The sequence below is a fragment of the Monodelphis domestica genome, chromosome 4 (genome assembly GCF_027887165.1).
Source record: "Monodelphis domestica isolate mMonDom1 chromosome 4, mMonDom1.pri, whole genome shotgun sequence".
Taxonomy (NCBI): Eukaryota; Metazoa; Chordata; class Mammalia; order Didelphimorphia; family Didelphidae; genus Monodelphis; species Monodelphis domestica.
Window position 1 is genome coordinate 38,114,587 of NC_077230.1, and position 17,240 is coordinate 38,131,826.

Genomic DNA, 17,240 nt, shown 5'->3' on the forward strand with positions numbered 1-17,240 from the left:
CGAGGACTAATCTTTCTTTCATATGAAAATATGCTATTGTTCTCCCTTGAAGTTTTGCCCTTCTTTGAGTTTACTCTTTAAATAAAATCCATTCAGTCTTCCCTTTTTTTTTTTTTGGAGGAAAAATGCTTTTACAAAGCATGCTAGGAACTCTCACAGAACAGTTTGAATTGCTTGATGTCTAACTAGTGCATATTAGTTCTTGTTTTTTTTACTAGCAGTTTGTATTTGCACTGCATATTTCCCATTTTGTTTGCTTCTCAAGAATATGCAACAGGCTAGGGGGAAGCTGGGTAGCTCAGTGGATTGCAAGCCAGCCCTAGAGACGGGAGGTCCTAGGTTCAAATCTGGCCTCAGACACTTCCCAGATGTGTGACCATGGGCAAGTCACTTGACCCCCATTGCCTAGCCCTTACCACTCTTCTGCCTTGGAGCCAATACTCAGTATTGACTCCAAGAAGGAAGGTAAGGGTTTAAAAAAAAAAAGAATATGCAACAGGCTAGACTGCTTAAATTAGAGACCAAACTGAAATATTCTGACAAAGTGTTATGGGGTTCAGATGTGTACCCCTAGGGTTCAGGAAGGATACCTTTGGCAAGAATGCAAGTCTCCAAAACTTAGCTTAAAAACAAAAAGAGAAATTTATTAGTTTAGGAGGCAATGTTGAGAATGGCCAGGAGGATAGCAAGGTGGAGCAGCAAGATGGGGAGCAGTTCCTTGGGAGGACAGCATGAATGGAAAGGCTGCTCCCCTGAGGACAGCATAGATGGAAAAGCTGTCCCCCCAGACGACATCAGTTCTGGGGATTTAATACTCTTTACAACAGATGCTATGTCATGGTGTGGACATGACCTAGAGTGTTAATAATCACTCAGGCATTTGGTGGGGTTGAGGTGGTCATCTGACTTGGGTCTGCCTGGAGGCATAAAGATTCCTTAACAAAAAGATATCTTGAGATATAGCCTGATAGGATCTAGGTGTAGCCTGGAGGTGTGTCTCTCTGTCCAAAATAGTTTGCCTGAGTTTCTGGGGGTACAGTGCCCATGTCAAAAGTTTTGATATTCTTAAATATTCTCAACACACAGAGTAGAGAATCCTGCCCATTGCTTCTATCAGAAATTTCCGAGTTCTGACAAATGAAGTGCAAATAGTTAATAAATAGTGCGGAGGGGAATGAACATTAAAAGAGATCTGGAAGTTTATTGTTTCCTAACTACTTTTAATTTATTAACCTCCATGAGAGTAAAAGAAGTCTATTGGAATTGGAGAAAAGGATTTTTGACGTCCCTGCCTATGTCTTTGTTACGCTTATTTTATTTGCTGATTGCTTGTGTTAAGAGTTAATTTTTTTAAAGTTCATATGTTAATCTAATCAATATCTTTCTGATATACTGAATCATTTCAAGCTAATGTTTTTGCCTATTAGATATATTCTATTATATTGATTTTTGTACCTTTCCCTCTGACTGTACTGAAGAACATCATTATGAAAGCCCATAAACACCTTTTTCAGTGGCAAAATCATAACTCATTAGGGGTGTGCTGCCGTGTCACATAGATAATGATGGATGGACTTCATCAAAACTGGTTACAACTTGTATACAACCTTTAGAGAATTTAATGAGCTAAGAATTTCAATTGCAATTTTAAGAGGTCTACAGAAATTACTTTAGATATCTAGGAGATTTCTGGAATGATATTTAAAATATATGTGCATACATATATTTTAAAAAATGTTGAACTAAAAGGTAGAGAACCAAATAGATGTTCCTACCTAGCCTAGAAAGGCTAAGTGACTTGCCCAAGTTAATACAACTAATTAGTGGAAACTAACAACTAGGTTCTAGAACTAGAACTTGAGTCCAAATCTCTTTAATTCCAAGATGGTTTGATTGCCAGTTGTATGAAACTGCTACCTTTTCTTCCACAGTGACCTGAAATTTGTTATTGGGGCACTGAAAATATTAATAGAAGAAGATCAGGGATGTAGAAAAAACATCCAAGCTATCTTTGAGCAGGTAAGACAGCACAGTTCCTCCCCATTAATCAAGTTTTATTGAATGTTAGTTGTGTTCACAGTGATAAAAGTGGTGGAAAGCAAAGCAGTCAGTGTGAATGGTGCCCATAATAATGCATGAAATAAATGCTTCCTATTTCATTCATCCATTCTGTTGATCAGTCCAAACAAAACTTTTCAATCTTACTAAAACTCTTCTTGGCCTAAGAGGACTGCTTTATGAAAGGTGAATTGACCAAAACTCCCATATCACTACTCTCTGCCTACTTCTACTTATCACTACTTGATCAAGAGAAAGGATCATCGGCTGGGGTATCCTTCTTCCTTGCTTCCCTTACTCCATTGCAGCTATTAACTACTCTTAGGTCTTAAGATGTGTATCAGTAACTTTCTTCCTTCTGAAGTGAAGAAGGCCCACCAGGCTTTTTTTATTATTATTTTCTCTGTGAATGTGCCTCTGAAGTCTGCTAGAATGTAGGCCTTACAATCGATTTCCCCTACTTTTATGCTATCATTGTAACTACTAATTGAAGTACCTCTGGATGTGTGCAAAATGCTGCTAAGCTCTGGAAACATAAATAGAAAAAATGAAACATTTCCTGATCTTGAGACACTCTTACTCGATACTCTAAGTGGAAAGTACAACATTTAAAATAAGGTTCAGCTGAAGCACAAGATGGAATGGTTCAGAAGTCCTGGGGTCTCAGTGGTAGAATGGATGGAATGGATAGCAAGCGCCATTTGGCAATGATTTCACAAAGATTAGTTAGACTGGTTCTGCCATCTATCACATCAGTAAATTCTTTTTGTATTTGAGGATTAAACCCAGTGTCTCGGTCACATATTATCAAGGCTTTCCTGTTGTCATTGGATAAAGTCTAAACCCAGTACCTTCCATATTCTGACACCAGAGGGTTCCATACTTAATTCCCAGAGTACCATAAAATAATTTATATACATATATATATATATGCATATATCTATATCTATATCTTTGTAGTCATATAAATCTTATATACCCAGAGCTTAGCTGAGGACAAGAAGACCAGACATGGAAGAAGCTCTTAGTAGTGAATATCATTTTTCCTTTTTTCTATACACATGTAAATCTGTGTGTCAGTATATACATATATATGCACATAAATTCATGCACACATTTATTTATATATGTGTATGTGTGTATGTGTCGATATCTATACCTCTATCTAAGGCCAGGTTACTTACTCATCAGACCTGCCCTAACATTCTTCTAGTTTGCAAAAGGGCTTGTCACTGTAATTTCTCAGCTATTATGGTATTTCCACTGACTGTTTTTGAACATCTCTTGGAGTCCATTTTACTAAATTACAATCCTCCTAGAAGCAGAAACTGTCTTTCCCCCTGTATATACAGAACTATGCAGGAAGAGAGGCTTCGTTTTCTAGTGTTAGGAAGTGATATGTATTGAAGTGGTCCCCCTGATGTCCATCCTGGATGTCTGAAGCTCACCAGGTCAGTAACATCTTACTGCTTTTGGCAGCTTCCTGCAACTAAATGGCAGTGAAGGTGTCACCTTGCCTTGAAAAACACAATTCTTAACTGGGAGAGCTTTTAAGCTTTGGATTCTATCCCTAACCTCATTCCTATCTACATGCCTATCTCTTTCCCTCTTCCCATTCCCATCCATGTCCCCATCTCAGTTCCCAAACCTATCCCTGTCTCTAATCTCATGTAAATCTCTCGTCCTATCCTGATTAGTTTTACTCAATAGCTACTAGTCATGGAATTTGTGCATATGTTTTTGAATGTAATAGATCTTAAGGGGTCATTTGAGAATAAAGAGGTCAGATAAGTGGCTAGCAGGAATAACTGAGATGGTTGTGACTGTTGGAGAGGAAAAGGATTGAATAGCGTGTAATTAATAGATTTATTTTGGTTCATTTGGTAAATTTCAGGCTAACATTTTTCAAGACAAATATAAAGACATGAACACATACAAAGTGAATATGGAACAGAAACCTGATGAATCAAATAAAGAAGGCACATTTTTACCATTGGCCCCAGAAGAAGAATTATTACTAGAACAATTTAAAATAAAACCTAAAGAGATAAAAAATGAAGATTTATCACCAGGGCAATTATTAGCCCAAGGGGATTTCAATTCAGGTAAGACATATATCCTTGCTCAAAACATTTGACCCTAAAGTTTTCTGATAGAAAAGTGAAATTTGGAACAAATGTTTCTATCACTCACTGAATCTCTGGTCTCTATTCCTTTTCCCTTCATATCTCTAATAATGAGAATGCTAGCTGCTTTATAAGGCTTTCTCAACTATTGCTGATCCCTCTCTTGGTGATTGAACTATAAGGGACCTTGGAAATATTCTACTATAACATTTTAATTGCTATAGAAATCTATCCTATATGTATGTCAGAATATCATTTAGCTTCTGCCTCAAAATATGCAGTGATAGGAAACTCATTTTCTCAACATCCAGGCCACACTATTGCTAAATTACTTAAGCTTTTAGAAAAGATTTCAGTACAATTTTTTTTTGCTCAGGCTTTTTTTTTTATAATTTAGTCCTTTTCCCTTCTTTTGAAATAATACAGAAAAAGATCTTGTTCCTCTTTCCCTATTACTATCCATTTGACCTATAAAATCAACTTATTTTCCACCTAAGACTTTTTTTTTAATCTCTATGATCATGTGTAGCCTGAAGACAATCTTTATATGATTTCTTATTACATCGTTGGGACATGGTTTTGTTTAGAGTCTATTATCCATCCTACTTTAATGACATCCATTTTGGTTTATCAACATTCTGTTGGTCTCATTGCAACAAAATCTTTTTTTTTTTAATTCAATTACTTATAGGAATAATTTTGGCCATTTCTTTTGACATTTTAAAATTCAGATACCCCCATCTCTCTTTTCCTACCTGAGGGGGGTGAAGATTCTGATATAGGTTATACTCATACTATCATGTAATACCTATTTCCATATGGTTCCCATCATGATAAAGACACATAACACACATATTCAATAGAAATCTCATGAAGATTTATAATATAACTTATAATTTATAATATAACTATTATAGTAGAAGATGTCAAGTTTTGATCTACACTCAGATTTTTTTTTGTAGCTTCCTTGACCATTGATAGTATGTTCTTCATGTGTTACCTTGGAAGCTTAATGAAAATGGTTTAGTCCTTCACAGTTGATCACTGTATAATATTTCTGTTATAGTCTCTAGTTATAGTTGTTCTGCTCACTTTTTCTGAATTCATCCTGTTCATTGTTCCTTATGGCATAATAGTAATCCATTACAACCATATTCCACAGCTTGATCATTCAACCACTAAATAATGGATAACCCCTCAGTTTCCAATTCTTTGCCACTATAAAAAGAGTTGATAATAATATTTTGGCACAGTTAATTCCTTTTATTCTATCTTTGATCCATTTGGATCCTGAACCTTTAGTGAGATTGTTGTATAGACCTTTGGGTATTGTTTCATATAAGTCTCTAGAATGGTTGTATCGATTCACACTATCACCAATGAAGTTTATTAGTTTTCCAATTTTCCCACCTCCTCTTCAACATTTATCATTTTCCATTTTGGTCATGTTAGCTAATCTGAAGGGTGTGAGATCATTTTTCAGAGTTGGCTTAATTTTCATTTCTTTCATCAATAGTGATTGGGAATTTTTTAAAATATGGCTATGTAAAGTTTTAATCTCTTCTGAGAAATGCCTATTCAAATCCTTTGACCATTTCTCAATTGAGGAATGTTGTGTATTATAAATTTGACTCAGTTCTCTTTATATTTAAGAAATGAGACTTTTGTCAAAAATTGCTATAAATTTTTCCTCAGAATTTGTTTTTTCATTTCTAATCTTAAGTACATTTGTTTTATTTGTGCAAAACCTTTTTAATTTAATGAAATCAAAATTCCCTTTTAATCAAGTATGCTGATGATTTATTTATTTTATTTTTTCATAAAACAAACTATTTGTCTTATTTTATTAGTTCTATGCTTTTCTTACTTTCAATCTATTCATCCCTTGCTTGATTTTCATGATTTCCAATTTGCTGTTTAATTGAGGATTTTTAAATTTGTCCTTTTCTAGGATTTTTAGTTGTATCACCAATTCACTTATGACCTGCTCTTTCTCTACTTTACCTGATATAAGCAATAAGAGATGTGAATTTTCCTCTAAGTACGGCTTTGGCTACATCCTAAAAAATTTGATATGTTGTCTCCTTATAATCATTGTCTTTAATGAAATTATTGATCGTTTCTATGATTCATTCTTTGACCCATTTATTCTTTAGGCAAAAATTTGTTTATATCTATCATATGCCATATGCCATAAATTTATTTATTGGCAAATAGAGAAGGTTTCCTATTTTAGCTATAAATATCACTTGTATAAATGGTTCATTAGAAAACACCTTTTTCCTGGGTGCCGTCCATTACTTGCATTCCTTTTGCACTGTGCATCTGTGAACATTTGGAGTATCACTGTCATTGCTAACAGAAGGAAATCTGGTTCAGCCTTATGAATCTGAGATCTGGAAGAATGAATACTGGTGAATTGAGCAACAGTTGGAAAATGAATGCTGTAGTTCAGGGGCTGACTTTTTTTTGGCTGCCAAGTACCAACAATTAATATGATTGTTGTTCAGAGAATATTAGAACCTCTAGTGTGAGGGCTTGCTGAAAGCTTTTCAGGGCTGCTTATCTACCTTTGGTGTCTACTTGTCACTCAGCTCTCACCTGTGGTTCCAAGAAGTTGTAGCATGTGGAGCAGCCTGTTAAAACTGAACAGATGGGTTAAGTTAGGTTGATATCTACTCCAGGCTTGTGAAGACCTCCTCCTGGAATAGGTGGATGAGAAAATTTGCTTCAGTAGCCATGAATGTAGCTGAAGTATGCACTGTGGAGTGCGTAGAGTTTGGTTGGACATCTAAGACACTAAAGTCATTTAGGTTCAGTGTCAATCATCTAGGTTCAGTGTCAGTCATCCAGACTTTTGTCTTGCCACAGGATTTAGATGATTCTGCAAGAAAGAGTGAGGCTGACAATTTTGTGCAACTCACTTAAATCCAATTCATACACAAGTTAAGATATTATTCTGTGATGTCACTGGTACTTTTCAAACATAAGGATCACCACCACCACTGCCAACTGATTAATCAACATTTTTGACTGTCTCATCCTTTTAAGTCTTCTTCAATCTAGCTTTATTTGTTTTAAACTGCCCTTGCAGCGGGACTAGTATTTTCTTGGTAGATATTCTAGATCATCAGTCTTAGAAGGAACCTCAAAGACCACCCACTTTAATCCCTTCATTTTGTAGGTGAGAAAAATGAGGCCCGGAGAAGATATTCAGATAGTTACCTTCCCAGCTGTGACTTCATGGCTTCTGGCTCTAAAATCAAGGCCAAAGGTAGGTTCTTCACTTTATAAGATGTCTAAGCCTTGGTCAGCAATAGTAACCAATGAAAGATTGCCGTTGTCCCTTGCTAATCCTAGTAAAATATTTGTGTACTGTTGTACTCATTGAATTATTTATTTTTCTTAGAGACTCCAATAAAAAAAGAAAAAGAAGAAGATGAAATAGTAGTGGAGGAAGAGATTATTAGCACTGGAAAACCTACAGATGGAAAGGCTAAAAAGAGATTTTCCTGGTTCCGGTAAGAGATGTACTTTTTATATATGGATAACAATATTCTTAATAAACAAAACATTTTATTTCTCCTGGAATTTACCTCTTTGGCTACTGTTTGCTATGTTTTTTGCCCCTTTCTACAAAAGAACATTATTTATATGAATTTTCTCAGTTGTTCACATCTTCCTCAAATGGGTGCTGGCATAGAGTAAAAGTGTCAAATTCACAGTTTATGGATGTGACCCAGAGAGATCCATTTCTTTTTGAGTCTGATAATAACAACTTAGTGGGAAAAGTATAGGACATGGAATCTGGAGTTTTATCACCTAGTCATGTGTTCAAATTCAAGTATTTTCTGATCAATAGGTTACAGACTTCCCATCTATAAAATATTACAAGTTGACATCTAGTGTTACTTCAGATCTAAATCAGTGACCCCATCACTCCTTACAAGACAAATCATGTATTAGTTGTGGTTAATGTGGAGGAGGAAGAAGTAGAGAAATGATATTGTGCCATATGCACACATATTTAACTTAACTGGCTTCCATATCTAGTTTTATATTTTTACCTATAGCACCAAATTTGATCTTGCCCCTTCTCTAATACATGTGCTGACATAGCACGTATCCTACAAAAAGTGTAACTCCAAACTCTTTTAACATGTAGCTTTGTCTTTTTTTTTTCAGAATTGAAATTCATGAAATTTTTATAGTGTGCATCTATTTAAGATCTTTTTTGTGTCATAGTAGAATGTATTTTTTGTTTTAATAATTATTTCCCTCTCAAATGTTGTATGATTCTAGCAATATCAAAGAATGCAAGCTGTGGAACTTCTTTCATTTTAAAAAACATGACAAACAAGTAAAGAATGTGCACAAGTGGGAAGAAATTGATCAAGAGGTAAATTTTCATTATGTTAAATTTATCAAAGAGTGAAGTTTGTTTCCCCATTTAAATTACTAGAGAGTGAGCTTTCTCTTAAATTAGAAAACTATAATTTACCTTGGATTGAGGAGTTAACATTCTGTCATAATTATTAATCAGTATGCATAGGAATAAAATTACCTGAGTAAGGAGCAAAAGTACCATAGCGGCAACTGTTTGGCCTTGAAGTCTCTTTTTTGTTCCCAGAGATCATTCAAGAACCTCTCTCAAGAAAAGGGAATGATTAAGAACTCTTAAAACATTTGAATTCTCTGTATTTGGATGTTCTTAGGACAAAGGATAATTGATTCAACTTTTGGCCTCAGAATATTGTTGGCTGAAATTTTTCTAAAATTATGGCACAGAGTATTGAAATACACTTAACCTAGAGAAAAGTGCAAGTTGAATTGTTATGGGCTGATGCAGGTAGGAAGTGATAACATATTAGGATAATTTTCCCTCCATGAGACAGAAGGGGTCTTTGAAGGGGCTGTACAATATTTAAAAAATAACAGGTAGGTAAAATGGTAAAAGTTTACCAAGAAATACCACTGTCGGTTGTTGGCAAAATAAGAGGAGAGATTGCATGTGTATGTCTTGATTTACTGTGCCTGTGTTACTGAGCAAAAAAAAGAACATGAGAGCCACAGATGGGCCAATATGTCAATGAAGGAAAATAATAAATGTTGAAGTGGATATGGCAGAATTCGGACACTAATGCATTGCTAGTGGAGTTGTGAATTAATACAAGCATTCTGGAGGGAAATTTGGAATTATGAGCAAAGGGCTTTAACAGAACACATATCCTTTGATCCAGCAATACCACTGCTGGGTTTGTACTCCAAAGAGATAATAAGGAAAAATGTGTATACAAAATATTCATAGCTGAGCTCTTTGTGGTGGCAAAAATTGGAAAATGAGGGCATGTTCCTCAATTAGTGAATGACTAAACAAATTGTGGTATATGTTGGTGATGGAATACTATTGTGTTATAAGGAATGATGACCTACTTGATTTCTATATGAACTGGAAAGACCTCCATGAACTGAAGCACAGTGAAATGAGCAGAACCAATCGAATGATATATACTGAAAGTGAAACATTGTAGAACTATCCAACATAATGAACTTTACTACTTGCAGCATACAATAGTCCAGGACATTCCTGAAGGACTTATGAGAAAGAATGCTATCTATATTGAGAGAGAGAACTATAGGAATAGAAATGAAAAAGAAAAACTTAAGACTTAACACTTAGAACTTGTTTATATGAATATATGATTTGGGGTTTGAGCTCTATGGTAAAAATGAATAATATAAAATTAGATATCAAGGGATAACATTTGTACAATCTAGTAGAATTGCTTATTGCTTCTGGGAGGGGAAAAGGGAAAGAAAATGAGTCATATAAACTTGAAAAAATATTAAAAATAAAAAAAAGAATATGAGGTGTGAGGTCAATTGAGAACATATCTATTGATCTTCACACATATTTTTACACATACATAAATAAATAGATACACATGTACATATGAGTAAGTCCAACTAAAGATTTCATCACCCACCAGGCATTAGGAGGTATTTCTGACCTGCCCAATTTTGTTTGTGGTCTAGGTAGCAAGAATACAATTCTGAATTGCCTCACATTAGGAATTCTTTTGAATCCTCCAAGGATGGTCCCATCTCTTAATAGATACTGAAAAAGGACCCCCACAACACTGTCTAATGGAGATGGGCATATTTTTTTCAATTTTCTTTTACTTATAAAATAATAAATGGCAATAAAATACAAGCTTTCCTCCAAACCTAAAGGTGACAACATCGAATATATTTAACATTTGTAATCATGATGGTCAACTTGCCAAAATCTTGTAAAAAAAAAAGTAAGATTTGTTTCCATTTACTTTCTAGAAATATTACCCATCAGTAGAAATAGACAAAAAGCTAGGATGCACTTTAATAGTTCCTGACCAGTTTCTCAACTGATATGGTAACCTCAATTGGAAAGTTATGGATATCAGACACTGGAAGAGGGAATTGGGGACTTGAGGGTTCTTTGCCTTTATAAGAACCATCACTAGATTCTAAAGTTAGCTAACACCTAGCTAATCTAACTTCTAGTCTTAGAACCTGATGATGACTCCTCCTCTGCCTCCCATGACCCAGAAACCCCAGCAGCTCCCACCAGGCCAAGTTGCCTCAACTTCCTTCCTGGGTGGATATTGGGTAAAGTGGCCTGTGTTCCTGGCCAAAGAAAAGACAAAACTACCTGGGTAAAGGTAGATTTTAGTTCAATTTATTTTGGCCATGGAGAATAACTGAATACACTTTGGATGTAGATAATTTTCCTCTCATCTTGTCTTAACTTGGAGTAGGTGGAAACATTTTAGTATTAATACATTCCCTTACAAAGTCATCACTCCTTAAGTGAAAATATATCGAGTATTTTGCCTGTTTTAGAATACTGCTATTTTTAAAAAGGCTCCAAAATATTTTCATTGCAAAAAATAAAGTTTTTTTTTCCTGGTTTACAAAACTCACTTCAGATCTCTTGTTGTTCTGTGAATTTTTGACATACAGATGAAAGAAAAGGGTGGTGGGGATAAGAAATACAGCAGCCTTGAAAAGCAAAATTTATAAAAAAACGAACTGTGAAATGAGGGATGATTTTGGAACAAATGGTCTCTAAGGCTCCTTTGAGTTTTTGCTGTCTATGGTTATATTAACATATAGCCATGGAAGCTTTTTAAATATTGTGTCTCTTGACCTCTAGGTATTGGATGATTACTGTCCTTATTCTACTGAAGCCCCTAAAACATTGCCAACAGAGTGGACAAATATTGAAGTTGGTAATTGGTTATGGAGCATTGGAATGGAGGAGTATGTTGTAAAATTTTATTGTAAAGGAATAAATGGTGAAAAACTCCTTACACTGGACAATCGCTCTCTAAAAGTAAGTTCAAGAGTTGACTTTATTTTTTACAATCCATTAGAAAACATATATATATATATGTGTGTATATATATATAATCACTAATTTTATGGAGAGAGTATATAAAACATAATACAAAAATGGGAAATCCTATATATGATCTATTGGCCAATCTTATGGTTTTAAAGAAATCATGTTAACCTCCTTTTGAATGTAGTATCAAGGGAGATTTCTTTTTGATTGTGATTTGTTAAATTCCCCCCTCCCCTTTTTAGTATTCCTAACATGTGGTCATTTCTTTTTATTTATATTTATTATTTATTTTTAAAAACCTACCATTCCATCTTGGAATCAATACCCATGTATTAATTCCAAGGAAGAAGAGGAGTAGGATCTGGGCAAGGAGTGGGTAGTGAGTGACTTGCTGAGGGTCACATTGCTAGCAAGAGTATCGAGAGTATGTGAGGGGGAAGCTGGGTAGCTCAGTGGATTGAAAGCCAGGCCTGTAGATGAGAGATCCTGGGTTCAAATTTGACATCAGACATTTCCCAGCTGTGTGTGACAAGGAAATCACTTTAAAAGACTGATATATATATTAATTTAAGGTCACCAAGGAATTCAGCTATGTAATTCCTAAATGAAAACTCAAGTCAGCAGTCAACCTTTTATGGAGTTTAATTACAAACAGGAGAAAAAAGATATTAGAGATAGAGAGAGAGGGAGAGAGAAAGGGGAGAGAAGGGAATAGGGCTTAAATACCTCTTCTGTTTAGGCTGGGCCAAAAGGCCCAAGCCCCTAGATAGCTGAGGCAAAGAAAAGAGATCAGTCCCTATCACTCACGTGACCAAAATGGAGAAACAGTCTCAGGGGCTTCTACCTCCAGCTTCCTTCAGACCTTCTCAGAGCACCATCTCTCAGAGCAAACCTCTCCAACCAACCCCCCCTAGTCCTCAGACCCCACTATCTTTAAGGAAACCATCCAAGTTCCCTCCCCTCAGTTCTCACATCTACCAATCACTGTCCATGTCTTCCCTGTGCCAATGGTGGCTCTAGGTTAACCCAGGACCGCCCAGAGGTCTGTGGCTTTGCACATGTCTGTCTGTTGAAGGTCATATTCTCAAATAATTAAATCTTGAACCTTTGCTGCAGCCCTTCCTAAATCCTGTTACCCTGAGTAGGGTGGAGATTGGAATAATTAAATTTTGATCTATGCTGCAGCCCTTCCTAAATCCTGTTAGCACTGAGTAGGGTGGAGATTGTAATTTCCAAGACCTGGTTCTGTCATTCCAAGTATCTCTATTGTATCAATTCTAAAATCAATCATGACTCAAGGAACTTCCTGTTCTATGCTTAAGCATAGGTCAAAGCCCTTTCCATTGTTCAGCAAAAGGTTTCTGTCCTAAAGTAATCTTAAGAAGGGAGGAGGAGGAACCTCCCATGCCAATGGGGTTCACATTCCAATAGACTATCAGTAAGAAATTTTCCAAGTATGAAATTTCCCAATGGTGAAATTTCCAACATTTATAAGTCTAGGAAATTTTAAGGTTTACACGTGTGACCATGGGTAAGTCACTTAATGCCCATTGCCTAGCCTTTACTGCTCTTCTGCCTTATGACCAATACATAATATTGATTCTAAAGTGGAAGATGAGGGTTTTTTTAAAAAAAGAGTGGTTGGGATTCCAGGTAAACATGGTGGTAGTCTAGAAGCACGACTTCCTCTTCTCAGTACCCACTCATAATAGACTACCTCAAAAGACCAAAAACCCAAATTCATAAGAATAAAGAGACTCTACAGTAGGGCCCAGCATTAAAGGTATGTGGAATTTGGGTATTTCCACACTATAAGGGGGTGAAAAAGCTCCCTTCAAAATGTGAGCTGATCTAACCTCCCCCACTCCACCTATGGAACCAGAGTCAGAGCTAGCTTGCTCCTGAATCAGCGAATGAGTAAGAAGCAGCTCTAGGTCCTTGGGAACTAACTAAGACCACAAAAGACCTACCCCTGAGAGCAGCTACATGTGAAACCCCAGCAGCCTGAAAAGCACAGACCATGGGTGCTCCTGGGAAGATATCACAGAGAAGGGCAGCAAACAGTAGAAGCTGCGGAGATTCTGGAGCTTGCCTCGGGCAAAATCCTTGCTCCTTAGCTCCATACACAGAGTTCCTTCCCATCTCACTCAGATTTCTGACTAAAATGGGAAGGAAAAACCTCTACAGTGATGGTAAATTGTGACCAGGAGCAACAACCTCCCTCCAAGGAAAACAAAAAGAAGTTATTGACCCTGGAAAATTTTTACAGAGGAAAAACTCAAGCTACAAAGGAAATACAAGTGGCAGCTTCCACACTAAAGGACCACAAAACCTAGAACATGATAGGCAAGAGAATTGGGTCTTCAACCAAGGATCACCTATCCATCAAAATTGACTATATACTTGCAGGGGAAAATATGGGCATTCAACAAAATAGAAGATTTCCCAGTATTTGTAAAGAAAAAAACAGAACTATAAGTGGAAAGTTTGATATCCAAACACTAGATCAAGAGAAACATGAAATGGTAAATAAGAGAGGGAAAAGTGGAAAAAAAATTTTTATTCAATCTTTCTTTTTTAAGGGCTTAAATTAGATCAAATTATATGTATTAATATATGGGGGAAATGTTATTTGTAACTCTCAAAAATTATATTCAATATCATGGTAATTAGAAGAATCATTCACAGGAAGAGACTGGGGCACTAAGGGGCTATGAGATGATATGCAAAAAAGGGGGGGGGAAATCAAAGATGGCACGAAGAGATACTTCAAGAAATAAAATAAATAGTATAATCTTTATCACACAAAGATACAAATGGGCAGGGGAGGGGAAGAATACTCTTATTAGACGGAGAGAAAGAGAATGCTAATAGGTAATACATGAACCTTACTCTCAGTGAAATCCATTCTGAGAGGGAAGAGAACCTACACCATCTTTAATTCTATCTTATCTGACAGGGAATGTGAGAAGGGAAAACTAAGGTGGGTAGGTTGGAGAAAAGTACAAAAAGGGAGGTAAAGAGAGGGGGGAGGGAACGTAAGAGACCCTAAAAAAAAGAAGGGAACAAAAAGGGAGGGGCCAGAATGGGAAGCATATTAAGGGAGGGGATTAGGGGAATTGATTAAAAGTAAACCACCAGTTTAAAAAGATGTAGCAAAAGAAGAAAGGACAGAACTAGGAGAGGATATCAAAATGCTGGAGAATACAAAAGTGACAATCCTAACATTGAATGTGAATGGGATGAAATCACCCATAAAATGAAAGCAAATAGGAGAGTGGATTAGAATCCAAAATCCTACCATATGTTGTCTACAAGAAACACACCTGAGGCGAGTAGATACTCACAAGGTTAGAATCAAAGTTTGGAGCAAAACCTGTTGGGCCTCAAGTGATAGAAAGACGGCAGGAGTTGCAATCATGATATCTGACAAAGCCAAAGTAAAAATAGATCTGATTAAAAGGGATAAGGAAGGTAAATCCATCCTGATAAAATGGAGTATAGACAATGAAGAAATATCACTAATCAACAAGTATGCACCAAATGGTATAGCATCCAAATTTCCAAAGGAGAAACTAGTGGAATTGAAGGAGGTAATAGATAGTAAAACTATACTAGTGGGAGACCGTAATCTACCACTATCAAATTTAGATAAACCAAATCAAAAAATAAATAAGAAAGAGATAAAAGATGTGGATGAAATCTTAGAAAAATTAGGGTTAATAGGTCTATGGAGAAAAATAAATAGGTACTAAAAGGAATACATCTCCTTTTCAGAAGCACATGGTACATTCACAAAGATTGACCATATACTAGATTATGAAAACATGGCAAACAAAAGCAGAAAAGCAGAAATAATAAATGCAACCTTTTCAGATCATAATGCAATAAAAATAATGATCAGTAAAGGTATGTGGAGAGCCAAATCAAAAATTATTTGGAAATTACATAATATGATTCTCCAAAATTGGCTAGAGAACAAATCATCAAAACATTAATTTCATTGAAGAAAATGACAATGATGAGATATCCTTTCAAAATCTATGGGATGCAGCCAAAGCAGGATTCAGGGGGAAATTTATATCTTTGAGTTCATATATTAACAAATTAAGGAGGGTAGAGGTCAATGAATTGGACGTGCAAATCAAAAAACTTGAAAGTGAACAAATTAAAAATCCCTAGAAGAAAACTAAATTAGAGATCCTAAAAATTAAGGGAGAAATAAATAAAAGTGAAAGTGAAAGAACTATTGTACTAATGTAAAACTAGAAGCTGGTATTTTGAAAAAAACAAACAAACAAAATAGACAAACTCTACTGGTCAATCTAATAAAAAAAAAGGAAAGAAGAAAAACAAGGTAATAGTGGAGATGAAAAGGGAGACCACACCTCCAGTGAAGATCATTAAAAACTCTATTGCCCAATTATATGGCAAAAAATATGCTAATATAGGTGATATAGATGAATGTTTACAAAAATATAAATTGCCTAGATTAACATAAGAAGAAATAGAATTCTTAAATAATCCCATATCAGAAAAAGAAATTGAACAAGCCATCAAAGATCTCCTTAAGAAAAACATCCCTAGGGCCTGATGAATTAACAAAGGAATTCTATCAAACATCAAAGAAAAGCTCAAAGTTCATTTGGAGAAGAATAAAAGATCAAGGATATCCAGGGAAATAATGAAAAAAAAACGCAAAGGAAGGTGGCCTTTGTAGTACCAGATCTCAAACTATACTATAAAGCAGTGGTCATCAAAACAATTTGGTAATGGCTAAGAGGCAGAAAGGAGGATCAGTGGAATAGACTTGGGATAAGTGACCTCAGCAAGACAGTCTATGACAAGCCGAAACATCATAGCTTTTGGGACAAAATGTAAAATAAATAATTTTGATTCCATCAAATTAAAAAAGTTTTGTACAAACAAAATCAATGCAACCAAAATTAGAAGGGAAGTAACAAATTGGGAAACAATCTTCATAACAAAATCTCTGACAAAGGGCTAATTACTCAAACTGACAAAGAACTAAATCAATTGTCCAAAAAAATCAAGCCATTCTATAATTAATAAATGAGCAAGGGACATGAATAGGCAATTTTCAGTCAAAGGAATCAAAACTATTAATAAGTACATGAAACAGTGTTCTAAATCTCTAATAATCAGAGAAATGCAAATCAAAACAACTCATCTCATACCTGGAAGATTGGCTAACATGACAGCAAAAGAAAGTAATGAATGATAGGGAGAAAGAAGGGGGTGTGGAAAAGTTGGGATATTTGCATTGCTGCCAGACTTGTGAATTGATCCAACCATTCTGGAGGGCCATTTGGAACTATGCTCAAAAGGGGCTAAAAGACTGTCTGCCCTTTGATTTAGCCATAACACTGCTGGGTTTGTACCTCAAAGAGATAATAAGGAAAAAGACATGTACACGAATATTCGTAGCTGCACTCTTTTTGGTGGCAAAAAATTGGAAAATGAGGGGATGCCCTTCAGTTGGGGAATGGCTGAACAAATTATGGTATATGTTGGTGATGGAATTACTATTGTGCTCAAAGGAATAATAAAATAGAGGAATTCCATGGATACTGGAACAGCCTCCAAGAAGTAATGCAGAGTGAAAGGAGCAGAACCAGGAGAACATTGTACACAGAGACTGATACACT

General features: G+C 35.7%; 1 protein-coding gene across 1 annotated transcript in view; it reads left to right on the top strand.

Moving 5' to 3' along the window:
• LOC103102961 (uncharacterized) overlaps positions 1 to 17,240 on the top strand; it is a 32,743-nt gene that overhangs the window by 13,472 nt on the left and 2,031 nt on the right. Inside the window, exons 7-11 of the mRNA XM_056793301.1 lie at positions 1,932 to 2,019; positions 3,953 to 4,163; positions 7,369 to 7,705; positions 8,487 to 8,583; positions 11,380 to 11,559. Of these exons, the coding sequence (XP_056649279.1) occupies positions 1,932 to 2,019; positions 3,953 to 4,163; positions 7,369 to 7,478 (409 nt within the window). The 3' untranslated portion in view covers positions 7,479 to 7,705; positions 8,487 to 8,583; positions 11,380 to 11,559. The remainder of the gene's footprint in view (positions 1 to 1,931; positions 2,020 to 3,952; positions 4,164 to 7,368; positions 7,706 to 8,486; positions 8,584 to 11,379; positions 11,560 to 17,240) is intronic.